Below are 18,249 nucleotides of genomic sequence, written 5' to 3'. Positions count from 1 at the left end.
CAAAGCGGGATATGTGATAATAGTGCGGCCCGCGAAGTGGTTATGCGGTCGCATAATGGCCCCAAAATTTGACATCAAAATGCTCCAGAAAACCGCGACTTGCAAGCCCGCCGCGAAGAATTTCTACTATTATTAATCTCTACGCCTACTTCGGCATCACAGAATTCGGATTTTTAGGAAAACGTTTACGGGGCCTTACAGGATGATAGGGTGAAGATGTGATTCTCTTGATTTTCAAATCTCCAAGGAACTTTGTGATCTTTGCACCTATAAATTGTGGCCCTTTATCATAGGCTATCTCTTTTGGTATTCCAAATCTGCAAATGTTCTCCAACAAGAAAACTACCACTTCACATTCGCCGATCTTATGATAAGTACGTTCAACAACCCACTTAGAAAAATAGTCAGTTAAAATTAAAATAAACCTTACCTTACCAGGGGCCAGTGGCAGTGGTCCGACAATATCCATTCCCCACTTCATGAACTGCCACAGAGATAGAACTGAATGTAATGGTTCTGTTGGTTGATGTACCAGTGGTACGTAGCATTGGCACTTATCGCATTTTTGCATGAAAGCATTGGCGTCTAGTTCCATTCAGGGCCAATAATATCCTTCCCTTACCAGTTTTAGCACTAGGGAATCTGCGCCTGAATGATTTTCATATATCCCTTCGTGGATTTCTCGCATAACATAATTAGCTTCGGACGCTCCCAAGCATCGGGCCAGCAAGCCTTGGAAAGATTTCATGTACAACTGGCCTCCTTTGAAGTTTTATCGTGTTGCTTTAGCGCGCAGCACCCGGGATGCCTTGGAGTCTTCGGGCAACTTCCCATGCTTGAGATAATCGATGATATCATTCCTCTAGTCCCAAAGCCTGCTGGTATTCCAGGGTCCATTCGAAGTTGTTTTTCTTTTTGAGCAGAGCGAAGAAACGGTGGCATTTCTTTGATGACCAAGAAATAAACCTGCTCAAAGCGGCCAATCTCAATGTGAGCCTTTGAGCTTCTTTCACACTTGATAACTGGTCCGGGATGTCTTCGATGACTTTTATCTTATCGGGATTTACCTCAATCCCCTTTTGTGATACCAGAAATCCTAGGAACTTCCCGGAGCTGACCCCGAACGAGCACTTCTCAAGGTTAAGCTTCATGTTATGCTTCCTTAGGATGTCAAAAGTTTCATGCAAATGCTTAAGATGATCACCTGCGTTCAAAGAATTAACGAGCATGTCGTCTATATAAACTTCCATGGTCTTCTCTATATGTTTTTCAAACAACTTGTTTACGAGCCGTTGATAAGTGGCTCCAGAGTTCTTTAGCCCGAAGGGCATCACATTATAGCAATATGTGTCGAAATTTGTTATGAATGAAGTCTTTTCCTGATCCTCTGGGTTCATCTTCATTTGGTTGTACCTGGAATAAGCATCAAGGAAAATCATTAAGTCATGCCTGGTCATTGCGTCAATCGTTTGATCAGTGTTTGGCAGTGGGAACGAGTCTTTTGGGCATGCCTTATTCAAGTTCTTATAATCTACACATATGCAAAATTTATTGTTCTTCTTAGGAAGTACTACTACATTAGCTAGCCAGTCTCGATACTTCACCTCTTGGATCGAATCGATATCAAGTATGCGAGTTACCTCTTCTTTGACGAATTTATTCCTGGACTCCGCAATAAGGCGTTTCTTTTGCCTTACCGGAGGGATATTGGAATCCAAGCTTAGCTTGTGTATGGCTACTTCTATTGGGATACTTGTCATATCTGCATGCGACCACGTAAAATAATTGACAATATATTTAAGAAATTTAATAAAGCCAGACTTGAGCTCGGGGTGCAGTCCTGTCCCTAAGTGGAATTTCCTCTCTAAGAACTTTTCAAACAATGCAACTTGCTCGAGCTCTTTCGCTGTGGATTTTATTGCATCCGCCTCTTCTGGTACCTGGAAATATCTCGGCACCTGATAAGATTATAACGCTTCTCCCCCTGGCTAACTTCACTCTGTTCGGGAGCATGCGCTGGTTCCTGTAATTGCTATGCCGCATGATCCTTACCTTTGCTACTAGAAACCGAAATCGCATTCATCTTTCTTGCCGCCGGTTAGTCCCCTTTTAACTGTTTGATTCATTCGGGTGTTGGGGATTCCTTCTGATGGTACGACTCTCATCTCATGCAACCACGGTCTTCCCAGAATAATGTTATAACCCATATTACCGTCCAAAACTACAAAAAGAGTTGTATTCATCACCCCTTCGGCATTTGTGGGCAACATGATCTCTCCTCGGGTTGTCATGCTTGTGAGGTTGAATCCGACAAGGAGTTTTGTAGCCGGAATGATGCTTCTGGTAAGTTTGGCTTGCTCCAATACCCTCCATTGTATGATATTGGCCGAACTTCTTGGATCCAGCAAAACACGTTTGATTTTAAAATCAAGTACATTTAAAGGAATTACCAATGCATTATTGTGCAGTAGCAACAGTCCGTCTGCGTCCTCTTCTATGAAAGTGATGTCGTCTTCAGCGACTTCTCGGAGTCACTTGCCATGGGTTATTAATACCTTCATTTTTTTTACTTCCGAGAAGGTGACCCCCTTGATCTCGTTCCCCCCGAAGATCATGTCGATCGTCTGGTGCGAGGGGTCTTCTCCTGTTTTCGAGTTCTCCGCGTTATTAAGGTTGAGACCATAATTGTTCTTGGCCCGGTCACTTAAGATTCTCTGAGATGGACATTTTTCAGCAATGTTTCCACCTCTTCACGCAGATGTCGGTAGTCCCCAGTCCGGTTGCCATTAATCCCGTGGTATTCACACCATAAATTGGGATCCCTCTGGCTGGGATTAGACCTCATCGACTTCGGGAACCGAGCTTCTTTAATTTTCCTCATAGCCGATACCAACTCTACTACACTGACGTTGAAGTTGTATTCTGATAGCCTGGGGTAGGAAGAATCTCGCGTACCTGACGCTTCTTTGTCCTGCAATGATCTGTTGTTTCGACCGCAATCATTTCTTCTGTTGGTAACGAACCTATCTGTCAACCAAAAACCTCTGCCGCATATTTTGGCCCATTCGTATGGAAAACACTGGCCCCTCGAAGACCGTCTATCTGTGTCGAAATCATCTTTTAATTTTTCTTTATTCTTTTCCCGACCTTTTGTCGATGCCGGGAAGCCAATCTGATCACCTTCAATCCTTATCTTAGACTCGTACTGGTTGTGAACATCTTCCCAAGTCATCGCTTGGAACTCAAGCAAGCTTTCCTTCAATTTCTGGGAGGCATCAGAACTTCTCGAATTCAGACCCTTGGTGAATGCTTTAGCCGCCCATTCATCCAGATTATCCGGGAGCAACATCCTCTCCTTTTGGAACTGGGTGACGAATTCCCGTAGCAACTCAAACTCTCCTTGTGAAATTCTGAATATGTCGGCCTTTTGGGCCTGTACCTTTCTGGCCCCGGCATGGGCCTTAATAAAAGAATCTGCGAGCATCTCAAATAAATTTATGGAATGCTCTGGTAATAGCGAATACCACATCAAGGCTCCCCTCGTGAGAGTCTCTCCAAATTTCTTCAGCAAAATAGATTCAATCTCATGGGGAGCTAAATTGTTCCCCTTCACCGCCATTGTATAGGTGGTAATATGCTCCTGAGGGTCCTAGCTCCCATCATATTTCGGCACGTCGGGAATTTTAAACCGCTTCTGGATCAATTCTGGTGTCGCGCTTGGTTTATACGGCAACTGAGTATACTTCTTTGAATCAGGCCCTTTCAGCACCGGTGATGCACTCGAGATTTGGTCTATGCGAGTGTTCACTTCCTTCATAAACCGCAAAACTCACTTTTGAAAGGATCGCTCTCATTGTTGTGGCCGGAACCACTCCCCCCGGCCATATTAGAACTAACCTCGCCCCTCGGGGTGTTGTTGTCGACCCTCTGCGTTGTTTGATTTGCGGGAGCGCCGGGAGGAACTGGTCCTCGTCCATTTGTGTTATTGGAAGCACCCGACAACGCCTACTTTATTTCTATCATAACCTTATCATACAGTGTGAGATGGACTAAAATGACCTCTTATTGCTCTTGCAGGACCTTTACCGCTTCAACAATATGCTCTTTTTCAGCATCATCGGGAGTTGCCTCCCGGACATGTTGCGGGTACCGCCTGCTGTGGACTGGCGTATCATCATTTCCCTCATTGCGGGTATCACTGATTGAATCCTCGTGCTGAGGCTGATCTCCCTGGGCCTCAAGATTGTATGTGTTGTTAACACCATTATCTGTCATTTTTTGTGATTTTTTGCTAAGAACAAATAATTAAAACACGTTAGTAAAAGAGGCAAGGACCAACTTAATTATACAACTATCTAGGCCCTATGGTGGGTACCAAACTGTTTATCCGTAAAATGGTACAATTGAATTTATACGTGATTTCTAGACAAGTAAATTAATTCGATCCCGAAATAATAAAAGAATTGAAGAAATGCGCAATAGTTAGCCTTGAGATGAAGATGAAATAGCAAAATAGTAAATCCAGGAGCAAGACTTCCGAGCGCAACAACAGTGAAATCGAAAAGTAAGAAGATAAAATTGTACAGAGTTCTGAAAAGATTACAACGTAAGTTTGTCAAAAAATTCGATCCTTTACAATGATAACAAAACTTACTATTTATAGTTGCACCTAGGGAACAAGGTCCTAGTATTATGCCCTTCTTTAATGTCAATTATAGGGACCATTAAAGAATGTGTAACGATGAGCATAAATGACAAATTTTTTATAATGGAAAATGTACTAAATGCTGCAGAATATTCTTCATTAAATGATACAGGGTGACATGCATTTATTGCATCTTTATGAACATCATTCTTCCCAGTAACAAATGGAACAATTGTCTTCGATTTTAGCTATCCTCTGTCTTCGGCTCCACGTGTCATTCTCTTATGCAATTACTTAGCGTAGCATATTTTTACCCTATACAAAATCAGTATTCATGTTTTTTTCTAAAAGCTCAAGCTCTTCTAATTCTCCAAATCAGTAATCCCGACTCAAATCTCAGCTCAACAAACCAAATTTAACAGATTTGGGCGATAAAAATTAGATTAGAAAGGTAATCCACCATTGTTAAATAAACCTAAAGTGTGTTTACATTTCGAATATGATTTTTTTAAGATATTACAAGTGAATATTGTTTAAACTTGTTAGAAATAGTCTAAGGAGGTTGTCTATAAAATTTGAAGTTATTTAGTTGGAATTTGGACTGGTTTTGAATAAGAATTACAACTGAAAATCTTAATAAGAAGTTCATCTAGAGACGCTTATACACTTTTATACAATATTATATATTTTTATATAAGGCATGTACATTATGTACATATATGTATAAAAGTGTATAAAGATGTATAAGTCGTGTAAAAAAAAAATTATTAACGATACACTATATGTATATAGTGTATAATGATGTATAAAGAGAGTAAATTTCATGGGTGGTCACCCAACTTTGTGCTCATTACCCCAAAATCACTATTCTTTCTTCTATTACATAAAAATTATTTTACTTTGTTTCACTTTTCACAAAAATAACTTTGATCATTTTTGCAAAAAAGTCACCTCAAATGTGAGAGAAAATGACAAAAAATGATCTTTATGTTTGGGGTAAATTCAAATTGGGCCCTTAAATATACTCCTTAGCTATTTTGATCCCATATAAGGTTATCAAAACTGAGCGCTTTTGATTTTCATCTAATATTTAATAAACTCTGCTTATTAAATATATTAAAAATTACAATTTAGTTAACTAAAATTACCAATATAGTTCCATCAAATCTAGTGATGGACCAAAAAATTTAAAATTATAGGTGCTCTGCTAACTTAAACATAAAGTTACGATAGGAAATATATTACAAGTGTGAAACTAGTTGAAAAGTAAACAAAAAAGCAACGACACTTTTTCTTTGTATCCTTCTATTCCAATATATATAAACAAATCACACATCTTCGGGACTAAATTAAATAGTTAGTATTTGATCCTTTAAACGATAAAAAAACTAATGATTTGTCCAAAAATCGAACCAATAGATGAGTCCAAATTCACCAATTATGACAATCGACATTAATGCCATTAACCTACATTCACCTTGAAATTGAGTTAACTCCTTTCATTTTATGATATATGAATTTTAAATCTTCAGAGCGCATGATTAATTATGAACCAACAAAATTCAGTTATTTTATATCTAATTGCAACTAAGACCAAATGCTTTGATGAGATGGACTTGTCAAATACAGAAGTCGCAAAATAAAAAATGCATAAGATGCTAGAAATAATTTTAAAATAGCATACTACACCTCAAAAAATTATACCAAATCTTATAATAAGCCAAAAATAGCTTAAATTGTAAAAAATATACTTTTAAATGTGATTCCATAACAAATCTCTTTTTTCGCATTTTTCATTAAAGTAACAATTATAGTTTGTTAAATACTCGACGAAAACTAAAAGTTCTTACTTTTGACAATCTTATGGAATCAAAATAGCTAAGGAGTATATTTAAGGGCGCATTTTAAACTTACTCTAAAATATAAGGATGATTTTTGTTATTTTATCTCACTTTAGGTGGATTTTTTAACCAAAAATTATCAAAGTTACTTTTGTGAAAAGTGAAGTAAAGTAGAATGATTTTTACGTAACAAAAGAAAGAATAATAATTTTTAGGTAATGATTATAAAGTTGGATGACCACCCATAAAATTTACTCGTATAAAGATGTATAAGCACTGTAGTGAAAAAAAAGTAGATATGCGGGTAAAAATTGAAAAATGGCTGCGCAGGTACAATACCATGTGTTGGACTATGTATTTGTGCAAATATCCCAATAAATGGCTACACAAGTGATAACTGGAAAAAAAAAATAACTACGCAGGTGCAATACCATGTGTTGGACTATATATTTGTGCAAATATGCAAATAATATAAACTAGATGTAGTAATTAGTTATATTTAAGTAATACTAGTAATTATATATATTGAGTTAGTATAAACATTTATTGTGGATAAAAGTTTTCCAAACATCTTATCATCATATCGATTGATGGTACAGTCTAGGGGTATTTTAATAAACTGCCAGTGGATTAAGCAGTCAAATCCCAAAATGACTTAATGAATCAACGTGCCTTTAATATAGTTTAACTAGTAAATATATTCGCATTTTGCGCAGTTGTGAAATATATCTTGTCTTACAAATATAAAAATCTAATACTATAAAGGAAATTTGACAATATAGATACCCAAAAAGTAGAACTAATATGCCTTTTTTTAGAATTAACATGCTAATAAGCATAAAAATCGTAAATTTACTAAAAAAGGAAAAACAAATATGGAGAAAAAGAAAACAAAAGGGGAGTAAGAACATAACACTTGTTTGTTATCATCGAACCTCTGTCTAAGAGAATCAGTTTGACACAAAAACAAAAATAAAATTCTAAAAAAAGTTACAACACCATAAGCACAAAGTAAAAAAATTTAACAAAAAAATTAAAAGTTACCTGTCGATTAAACAAAACGAAAAGGAAAAAAAATAAAAGCACAATATAAAGTTAGTCTTATTCTCAGTAATAACTAAAGTCACAGTTTTGAAACTTGTCAAAATTTCTTGAAAATTATCAAGATGTTTAAATAAACAAAGGCATTGAATAGTACGGGAAGGGGAATGTTTCAATGAGATAGATCAAATATGATTACTATTCGACCACAAATTTTCAAGATTCTGGTTCGCCTCACCTCAAGTTATAAATAAGAAGGTTAGACTTAGAAGTCATATTTTCTTGAAACTTTAGCATAATATTGTCACCATATTATATTTTTCGCCCAACTTGTGCAACATAAAGGAACTAAAGGAATAAAAGAACAAACAAAAGCAAAAAAAAATCTTATTATCAATGTAATTGCCTGTAGGATGAAAAGCAATGGTGGTTAACCAGTCAAATTACAAAATGATGTTATTTTTAGTAGAAAACTTCCTTTCATCTTGATCCAAAAATTTGTAGGTTAATTTGAGTAGTAGTAATGTTCCATCTAAATTAAGAAACTAGATACCTAATCTGATGTTCATGTTCAATAGTCAACTGCAAGACCGGGGAAGGATCGCTAATTACTCTTTATTTTTTAGGTTCTATTTTAAAAGGTAATGACTCGTAACCTCCTGATGGTAGACGTTATCATATAGGCACTCATCTTTGGTAAATATTCAGGCACTTTTAATAATGACTAGTTGTATTATTAGCCCGGGCTGAGCCCGGACCCAATTGCCAAAATCAATATATTGCCCTAAGACAATTCTCTAAATGTTTATAGAATCTTCGTAACACGGATAGAAGAGTATTTAATCTTGTGGATATGTAGAAATCCACTAGTAGTAGTTACATTGAACAGAACCTTTAGTACTAATATGTATATGAAGTATGTTATGGCAATGACAAATCTAAGCATATGGAAGCAAACGCAAAAACATGGAGTGGAAGACAGTAGCAAAGGCAGGATTACTGTCAAGGGAGTTAAAAAAACGAAAAAGATAAAAAGGATGTAGCTGATGGAAATAGAACCAATGACCTTACAAATATTTTGAACTCCCTCAACCACTAAGCTATGCTTTTAGGTTGTGTCAAGAGGATTCAAAATATAATATAAAGAGGTATAAAATAAATTTTGCCTTATATATACACTGTAATCTTTCAGCGAAAGGGGGTTCGGGTGAACACCCTTCCGCCCCTGGTGGAAGCTTTTTCAGCAGCGAATATGAAAGATGCAACACATTATATCATAACCAAGGACGTAGAAATTCAATTTCAGCAATTGAGTTCCCGTGTCCAATCCCATAGCACCAAGGTCGATGAAATCAATTCGTTTCATAGTATCAGTTTGGAAAGTAATTTGACAGATCAGTTCCTCATATTGTATCTTTTAATTGACTGGATCAGCTATATATATATCAAGTATACATTACCAAACTTGTAGTGCACCCTATAAGTAGCCAAAATAGTAAGTCAAGAGGTATTTCCAAGCTTGATGTTCCTTCTGTTTTCAAGATTGGTAAGTAAAATTGTAGTCCCAAATAAAGCCTTGAAGAGCCAAGTCAAGTATTGAAATTGTTGTCAAAGTATTAATTCACCTGAGTTGCCATCAATATCAGAAAGATATTCTCGATCTTCTAACAACTTCTGTATTTATTTCTTTGGGCCTCTACATTTAACATTTAAATGGTTAGGCATAGTGTTTTCAACTACTCTTTCTATATCTATTTGATATTAAAAATATATTTTGACTTTTACTTATCAATTTTAGCAAATCAAGAGAAGACCATATTTCTTTATTTTACCCATATCATTAATTACTTATTTCACAAATCAGTTCTCAAGACTTTTCAAAATACTATCATTATTATGGGTACTATGGTAAAATATGCGCCTCATTTATTATTTCTTAAGGCGCGTGCAAAGTACATTGTGGACAAGTAAAAGTGAACGAAGTGAGTACATACTGATTTGATCATCGTACTTGAGACTTCTTTACTCTTTTTGGAAGGGTATTCTATTTTTTTGTTTAAAAAAGTTATATCAGGTTAGAGATAAAGTAATTGAGTGCGAGGAAAAATTGATAAAACTCCTTACAGTTTACTGCTAAAAGAGTGAGTTCACTTAACCCATAAATCTCACAACAGAACAATCACTGGTCTTTTGAACACAACTGCCAATTACCTTCAGAGGAGAGGAGGGTTATCAGGAGCCAATGCCTCAACCACAAATTGTGGTCCAAGCGCTGAACCACGGATTCCAACAGAAAGAATTTGCATAAATCGGCTACCAGAAGGAGTCATGATCTGCAAAATAGATGTTGTAATTGGCATTATGTTGATTAAAGCGCTTAACATAACAACCAATAACCAATTTTAGAAGTGGCAAAATATGCCTTTGGAGGATAAACAGATAATAACTCAGAAAAAGTGCCTTCACAACTTAGAAGTTTGAAACCAACATTACACTTCTAAACTTAAATATTTCCTAGGCTTATCTCTGAGGAAATTAGTCTACTATTCCTATGGCTTTTATCAACTGGCAACTCATGCCAGCAGCTCAAAGTTTGATCTGAGTAAAAGCCATCTTTGTATCAAGTTATAACATGTTACGATCCAAAATCTCATCACAGGCGTCGTGATGACACTTAATCTCTAAAACTAGGTAAGCCGATTTCAATTACATTTTAAAGTTTTTTTTTTTAACTAACAGCGAAAATAATTACAATAGACAACCTCCCAAAACTGGTAGTATAGAGTCACGAACTCTAACTGAATACATGGAATGATCACGAGAACCGAATATACAATACTGTTTGATTACAAATTAACAGTACAATGAAATAAAAAGACTCCAAGGGACTGCGACGACTAAGCAGCTCTACCTTGAATCCTTACGATCCCGCTTTAACTCTGCTCAAGTCCGATGTCTCCAATACCTGGCTTTGCACAAAAATGTGCAGAAGTGTAGTATGAGTACACCACGGTCGGTACCCCATAAGTATCAAGACTAGCCTCAGTGGAGTAGAGATAAAGTGCAGTCAAGACACTCACTAGTCTAATAACCTGTGCAATATAATATACAAAATAATAAAAAACAAATAACAATAAGGGCAACATAAAATAACCAGTGATGTGCACAGTAAGACAATAAAATCACCATTAATATCGCTCAATAATTGATAAATACATTTACACCTAGTTAAATCAAGTTCTTCAATTAAATATCTTTCACACATAATTCTTACGAATAAAACTCTTTTTCAAATATAATTTCCTCAAATAAACATCTTTCGAATATAAAATTCTTTCAATAAATATCTTCAAATATAATTTCTTTAAATAAATATCTTTCAAATACAATTCTTTCATATAATTCTTTTTGAATAAAAATCATTCCAAATAAATATTTTGAATATAATTCTTTCAATTAAAAGTCTCATGTGACGCCTCATTTCAAAATCATAAAAATATGAGTCTCAGCCCATTTTTATATTTTTCGTAAACACGGGTCTCAGCCCATTTTTCATGTTTCCACGGCACCTCGTGCCCATAATTAAATCAACATACTTCACCGGCACCTCGTGCCCTCATTTCATATCATAACTGCACGGACAATTCACGTGCCAAATATCATTATCATTTCATCACATCACCTCGTACCCACATTTCATATCTCAACTGCATGGACAATTCCCGTGCCAAATATCCTCATTATTTACTCACGGCACCTCGTGCCCACATTTCATTTTATAATCCGCCTAGCCATAGCCACAGGCTCTCAATTTCAACATAAATCAGATTGTTATTAATTTATCAACAACAAGACAAATTGCACAAGGTATAAAAATAAACACAAGAAAATCACAACATCACATGAAAATCATCAACACCACAACCCCACATCATCACATATCGTCTCTGACAATAGCCACCCTTATCGCTCTTATAGCCACCCTTATCACTCCGCCCAGACAATATCAATAGCCACCCTTATCGCTCCTATTGCCAACCTTATCGCTTCTATTGCCAACTTTATCGCTCCGCCAAGACAATATTCCAACAACACAACAGTGAAATGCCACCTTTATACTCACATAATATCAACGGTGAAATGCCACCCTTATCTCCTCAAAATAATAATTCACATAACACAACAATTTACACGATAAGTTATCACGGCAACATAACAAAATCAATTCAAATTACAGTTTGCTCAATGGCCACAACAAATTCCAAGGATATAACAAAATCAATTAATTTCACAACAAATAGCCAAAAGCTCCACACAATGTGTACAACACCCAAACACAACCAATAAAGATAGAAACTAGTCAACATAAAGCAAAGTTTACATTAAATTCAAATTTTTAATAATTATATAAACACCTCTTCTTAAGCTTATTTAATTAATTATTTGCAGAGGAAAAATCCATAATGAAATTCAATTCCAATAATTATCAAACCAACAAATCACGGAATTACATAAATAATCAAGTAACAATCACATCAAATTGTCATATAACAACAGATTCAACAACAAGAAGGATTTAGGCACGACAAATAGATGATTAAATATATACCAATAATTACCCAATTTACCACACAATATGCTCAAGACTTTAACTCAATAAAAATATACACATATAGGCCGAGTACGTACTCGTCACCTCGCGTACACGGCTTTTCATATTTCACAAATGGCACATAAGACTCGATGCCTAAGGGGTAATTCTCACACTCGAGGTTAAGCAAGACACTTACCTCTTTGAAGTTATGCCGATATTCCAAAATCGCCTTCTTGCTTGAATTGACCTCCGGACCGCTCAAATCTATCCAAATTAATTGTATAACTTCATTAAAATTCATCGAAAACAATTCCAGATAATAATACGTCGACTTAAAATTTTATTCCAAAAAAGTCAACAAAAGTCAACGCGAGACCCGCCTCTCGGAACCCGACATAATTTTCATAAAATTCGAACACCCATTCCGATACGAGTTCAACCATACCAATTTTATCGAATTCCAATAACAAATCGACCTCCAAATCTTAAATTTAAACCAAGAGGGTTTTTTAAATTTTTCAACCCATTTCACTAATTTAGTGATAAAAACAACAATAGATTCATGTAATTTAACCAAAATCAAGTTAAGAATTCTTACCCAAATATTTTCCTTGAAAAACTCTTAAAATATCACCTCACCCGAGCTTCCTTGGTCCAAACATAGAAGAATAACACGAATTTGGACTTTATTCTGCTGCCCAGGAATTTGTTCTTCGCGTTTGCGATGAACAAATTCTTCAAAAGTCATTTTCAAACTCTTCTAAGATAGCCTCTAGTATAATGGTCATAACCTTTTGTACAAAACTCCAAATTATGAATGGTTTAACTTTCTGAAAACTAGACTCCAATGGCTATAGCTTTCATTTGTTGCTCATCTTCCAATTCTTTATAGATTGCGAGATATAAGCTTCCAAAATCAGCCCTGTACAACAGAGATTTCCAAACTCTTCCCGGACAGCCTATAGCGTATCCACCATAACTTTTTGTACACAACTCCAAATGGCAAATAGTTTACCTTTCTAAAAACTACACACAAATGGTTACAATTTTTATTTTTGGATCATCTTCGAATTCCTTATAGATTGCGAGATATGAGCCTCTAAAGTCAGACGACGAACAACAAAATTTCCTTCTTCGCGAACGCGAGAACCTCTTCGCGAACGCGAAAAACAAAGTCCCAACAGCAAAATCCTTCTTCGCGAACGCGAGAGGCTCCTCGCGAACGCAAAGAACAACACCAGAACCAGCAACCAGCAGCATCAAAACACCCAAACTTGGTCCGGAACCACCCCGAAACAAACCCGAGGCCCCTAGGACCCCGTCCAATCGTACCAACCAGTCCAAATACATAACACGAACCTACTCGAGGCCTCAAATCACATCAAACAACATTAAAGCCACGAATCATACCCAAATTCAAGCCTAATGAACTTTGAAATTTCAAATTATATATCTTGTGCCGAAACACATCAAATCAATCTGGAATGACTTCAAATTTTGCTCACAAGTCATAATTGACATAACGAAGCTATTCCAATTTCCAGAATCGAATTCCAGCCCCGATATCAAAAAGTGAACCCCCGGTCAAACTTCTCAAGAATTCATCTTTCGCCATTTCAAGCCAAATTCCTCTACAGACCTCCAAATAATTTTTCGGACACGCTCCTAAGTCCATAATCACCATACAGAGCTATTGACATCATCAAAATTCCATTCCGGAGTCGTCTTCACACAGTTCTGACTACGGTAAAAATCCTAAGACTTAAGCTTCCGTTTAGGGGACCAAGTGTCCCAAATCACTCAGAATCATCCGGTAACTGAATTCAACCACGCACGCAAGTCAATACACATAATAAGAAGCTGCTCAGGGCCTTATGCCGACAGACGGGGCTTAAATTCTTAAAACGACAAGTCAGGTCGTTACACAACAACACGTGCATACTAAATGTTAATTTGGGCAAATAGAAACGCACTCAGAACTACTCTACATTTAACATTTTAGTGGTAAGGGACAAAGTTTTCAAGTAATTTTATTGAACACAGAAAGAGTAGATACTTGTTTTGTCGACGTTAAATCTTGTATGAACAATAGGTAAATAAACTATTCCTGCATAATAGATGAATCTATAAGCAGTTGAGGTAGACACGATGAGAGAAATAAACTTTAACTTATCATAATAAACGAAGCAGTTATTCTAATCTTCAATTGCAGTGATGATTTAATTATTTTTCAAATCAACATGTATAGAGAAATTGAAGCTCACATACTGAGCTTATGTAACATGTCTCCAAGTAGCAGCAGAAAAATCGTGCAACTACACAGAAAAAATTATCATAAGAGTAATTGCCTGAAGCATGTTGGCATCAGCATCTATAGGTGCATGTTACCCTACAAAAAAGCTAGGTGAGAACATTTTCACCAAATGAGAAACTGAAAATACTATTCCAGTTAGATCTCTTAAACAAGAAACATGATTTTCACAGTTCTACTAATCAAAAATATCAATATTTGATGTTTCTTATCTCTACATACGTTAATACATAAAAAAATTTATTCAAAAAATAGTCTGTGGACGTACAAGACAAAATTGAAGCAAGTGGACTATGAGTTCTTGAAGAGGTGTATTGAGAATCTGACAGAAGAAAACATGAGATTACAGAAAGAGGTTCAAGAGCTAATGGCACTGAAGCAATAATAATCTGATGCATTTTGGTGTCGACATCTATAGTTGTAACAGTAAGCAGCTGATCATTTATATTGAGCCAAAATAACATGTGTTTAGACGAAATAACACTATCTCAATTGTGTTGTATTCTTTATTAGGTGCAGCTGACGTCGAACCCAACAGATAAATAGTTCTTCAATGAACCTTAATGAGTTTCGTATATTGGTGTAAGTGTACAGAAACTTTTAGTAACTTACCTTTCTCATAGATGCAAATAGTCCCTTGTCAAAAGCAGGGAATGATGAAAGGACTGTAACCTTACTGTCTGCGTAGTAGGCAATAATAATGTTCACAGTATTGAATTTAAGATAGATATTCATGCACAGAGAGAAATTTCATTTGTGATAAATAATGAAACAATTGCGTGTACTATACAGATTGCGATAAATTATACAATTGATATATTAACCTATTTTGGGAGTAGAGCAAGAGTCTGTTGTATTAGGAGTACACTGCACATGTCCTGATGTTGTTGTTATCTCAGCAGAAATGAGAGAAGTATCTCTTTCAAAGGGACTACGCTTCAGCGCTTGATTTCTAAGCACTTGTTGTAACGATAGTACACTCTTTTCATTCGCCATCTTAAGTTTATATTGTTCACACAGTCTAACATTCCTATCAAGACATTTCTTTCAATAGTAGGGACACTTGTTTGTTTGTTCAGAGTCCATCAATATTAAAATTTATCGCTCCCAAGTAGCAATTGGTACAAAAGTTCTACAATTTTGAACATTATAAAATTCATGGCCAGTAAGCGAACAACATTATAGCCGCAGTAGCTATAAAGAATCACTGAATAGACAATAGAGAAATAAACATCTCTGCTACCAAGAATTACGGAATAAACTAATACAAAATTGTAAGAAACAAACGTAACAATTGTAAAAACGATTTCATTAATGCTAAGTAACATATAAGTATTCAAAGATTTCAACCTTAAGCAAATATTAATATTTTGAGAATGAGGAGAACAAGAAGTAATTTTAAATAATATCTATTTATTTTAACTAACCATCCTTCATGTCTGTTACGTCAAACCAGGCAGGTGTATAAACTTTTGTTTTGACCAAGGACTCGTGTAACATAACTCGCTATTATATAAGAAGCTTCTTTGACTTCCCTTAAAGTTATCATCAAAAACTGTGACAACCACAAATGGACCCTCCCACACACCGCACTAACATAGGAAAATATAAAATAGTAACATAAACTTTTTTTAACCTAAAGGCATGTTGGCTCACTTGGCATCTTTTAGGAATGCAGCAGATAAGAGCTTTTAGACTGGAAAAAAATGTTATTACAAGCTCATTTTTAAACCTGAATTGGGCCTTACTTCAAATGATAGTTCGTCTATTATCAAATTAAAGAGTTAAATTTTACTTTGCAATTTGAAAATCCATAATATAAGTAGCTTTACAAATAATTCTACCAAATACTAAGTAACATGCTTTTACAAAATTTCTACAGTGTTATATTCTTTCTCCTGGAATAACTATGCAAAAATGTACCTTCCTCAAAACTCAATGCTCCGAAACAGGCTTGACTTTAATTACAACTGTACATAACAACCCAAAAGCATGCATTTGAGGGACTCTTGAATGTCTGTAATTATCGAGTCGGCCCTATAACATCAACTATGCCTCCTTATTCATTATGTATTTTGGCCAGTTTCACTCCAACATTCAATAATTTGACTAATTCAAACAAAAATAATGGTAAAGACTACAAATGAATGCGCAGAAGAAGGTCTTACAGTGAAATGGAGTTAACTTTGGGCCTTTTACTACAGGAATCACGATCCTCCAAATTTTAGCAATTTGTTAAATTCAGAAAACCTAGCACGATCTAACAATACAACCCCCCCCCCCCTCACACACACACCCCACCAAAATAAAACCCTAACTTTACAATAAATTACACCATGACCACTCCTTTTAAACACGAAAACGCACAAATTACGCAGTTGAGAGAATCTGATGATACAAAGAAAGAAACAGAGATGTGATCGGATACCATAGAAGGCAACTAATTGGGGAAAATTTTAATTAGACGAAAGGAAAAAGATATAACGAACTGTAAACTAACCAGTTGATGGTGTAGCAGCAAGAAAAACAACGAAAGGCAGACAAAGATTAAAGCTTAAGGAGTGAGGAGGTTGCAGGAGAGTTTCATAAACGGTGGAACTTTACTGAGTTTGGTGAAATACCCGATAACTATGCGACTTTATTTCGCTTTTTGTTGCGTTTCAAAAATAACTATACTTTTCTAAATTTGAAAACAATTTAACTTAAACTTACAATTCTACCTTAATAATAAACTTTTCTAATCACACAAATACTTTGTGTCCCTTTTTAATTTATTTATGATCACAAATTCTAAAAGTCTTTCTTTTTTTTTAAATTCTATGCCAAATCAAACAATTTCACATAAATTGGAACGGAGGTTGTATTACTTTATTATTTTATCCTTTTAAATGCAACAGTAACAGTTTAGTTGTGGTAAATATTTTGGTAAATATTATCAACTTTAAGATCAATTGTTGACTTTTCCATGAGAATTTGGTGAAATGCCAGGTAAGGAGTTGATGGACAGACAACCACGTTGATGACACAGACACGTGAAGAAGCTCAACTGCGGCTTCTATTATAAGAGAATGCGTTAGTAATACTAGAATTATCCTTTTACCTATAAAATTACAAACCATAACATTGTGAAATGTGCAAGTGTGATCGATATACAAAACGTACGTTTTTAGCAGTACTTGTTGTCATAACATTGAGATTTGTAGCTTGCGGAGAAATTTGCGGCGTTTGATCTATAAGTTTTCTCTTGCTTTTTGTTATGACTTTTCTTGTTATGACTTCTGATGTCTTTTTTGAGTTATGAAAATCCCTATTTATAGTTGTAGAAGAGGAGAGTTGTGATGAAAATAAACTCTTTCGACCAATCAGATTAAAGCGTGACAAGACCGCATTGATTGGCCAGAACATGTCACTTGCACATGTGTCGCAGTTTCATTTACCTTTTAATTTGACTTGGCATGCATTGTTATTTTGATATGTGGCATGATCCTATTGGCCTTTCATTTGACTTGTCATGCCATGTCATTTGACACATGCCACCAAATTGGGCCTCTAGAAGGATGACATCTTGGGTTCAATGAAGTGGGATAATCACTTGTAGCCCAATTAAATAGGTTAGCCCAACACATTTAGACCTATTTATTAAATTCATATTTATTGGATTTGAATAATTAATCCAATTACGTTAGTCCATGCATATTATTTATTTGGACCAAAATATATTTAATTGAGATTAAATTCAAATTTCTTATGAATTTGAATTCAATAAAATTTTAATTGCCAAAATATGCCTCATACTTCAAAACAAGTTTGGGGTAAA

At 35.5% G+C, this 18,249-nt stretch overlaps 2 protein-coding genes across 39 annotated transcripts; both read right to left on the bottom strand.

Moving 5' to 3' along the window:
- Positions 1-2,704: 2,704 nt before the first annotated feature.
- LOC138895716 (uncharacterized) lies at positions 2,705-3,619 on the bottom strand. Its single transcript, XM_070180437.1, has one exon. It carries the CDS (start codon positions 3,617-3,619, stop codon positions 2,705-2,707), a length of 915 nt encoding a protein of 304 aa, XP_070036538.1.
- Positions 3,620-8,870: 5,251 nt separating this feature from the next.
- Positions 8,871-17,080, bottom strand: LOC104096649 (uncharacterized). Of its 38 annotated transcripts, none has more exons than XR_011409786.1 (8): positions 16,933-17,080; positions 15,045-15,112; positions 14,701-14,754; positions 12,720-14,510; positions 12,318-12,385; positions 10,439-10,619; positions 9,739-9,860; positions 8,871-9,223 (listed from the first exon to the last, which is right to left on the bottom strand). XR_011409786.1 is itself a non-coding variant. In XM_070181632.1 (4 exons), exons 1-3 carry the CDS (start codon positions 14,894-14,896, stop codon positions 9,741-9,743), a joined length of 384 nt encoding a protein of 127 aa, XP_070037733.1. In that variant the 5' UTR covers positions 14,897-17,071; the 3' UTR covers positions 8,871-9,223; positions 9,739-9,740. The 38 variants fall into 38 exon arrangements, 2 of the variants coding, with proteins under 2 accessions (XP_070037733.1, XP_070037734.1); XR_011409792.1 differs by having other exon boundaries at positions 14,470-14,510; XR_011409775.1 differs by having other exon boundaries at positions 12,720-14,754.
- Positions 17,081-18,249: the final 1,169 nt, after the last annotated feature.

The sequence above is a fragment of the Nicotiana tomentosiformis genome, chromosome 7, assembly GCF_000390325.3.
Source record: "Nicotiana tomentosiformis chromosome 7, ASM39032v3, whole genome shotgun sequence".
Lineage (NCBI taxonomy): Eukaryota > Viridiplantae > Streptophyta > Magnoliopsida > Solanales > Solanaceae > Nicotiana > Nicotiana tomentosiformis.
The sequence above is the reverse complement of the archived record's forward strand: the minus strand, read 5'-3'. Positions and strand labels throughout refer to the sequence as shown.

Excerpts from the sequence above, each read along its gene's own strand:
- LOC138895716 (XM_070180437.1), bottom strand. The coding sequence starts at position 3,619 with ATGGCGGTGAAGGGGAACAATTTAGCTCCCCATGAGATTGAATCTATT.
- LOC104096649 (XM_070181632.1), bottom strand. The coding sequence starts at position 14,896 with ATGTTATTTTGGCTCAATATAAATGATCAGCTGCTTACTGTTACAACT. Across the intron at positions 12,386-14,700 it reads ACTTGCTTCAATTTTGTCTT|ATTTGAGCGGTCCGGAGGTC; the intron begins GTACGTCCACAG and ends TAATTTGGATAG. Across the intron at positions 9,861-12,317 it reads ATCGGCATAACTTCAAAGAG|ATCATGACTCCTTCTGGTAG; the intron begins GTAAGTGTCTTG and ends TCTATTTTGCAG.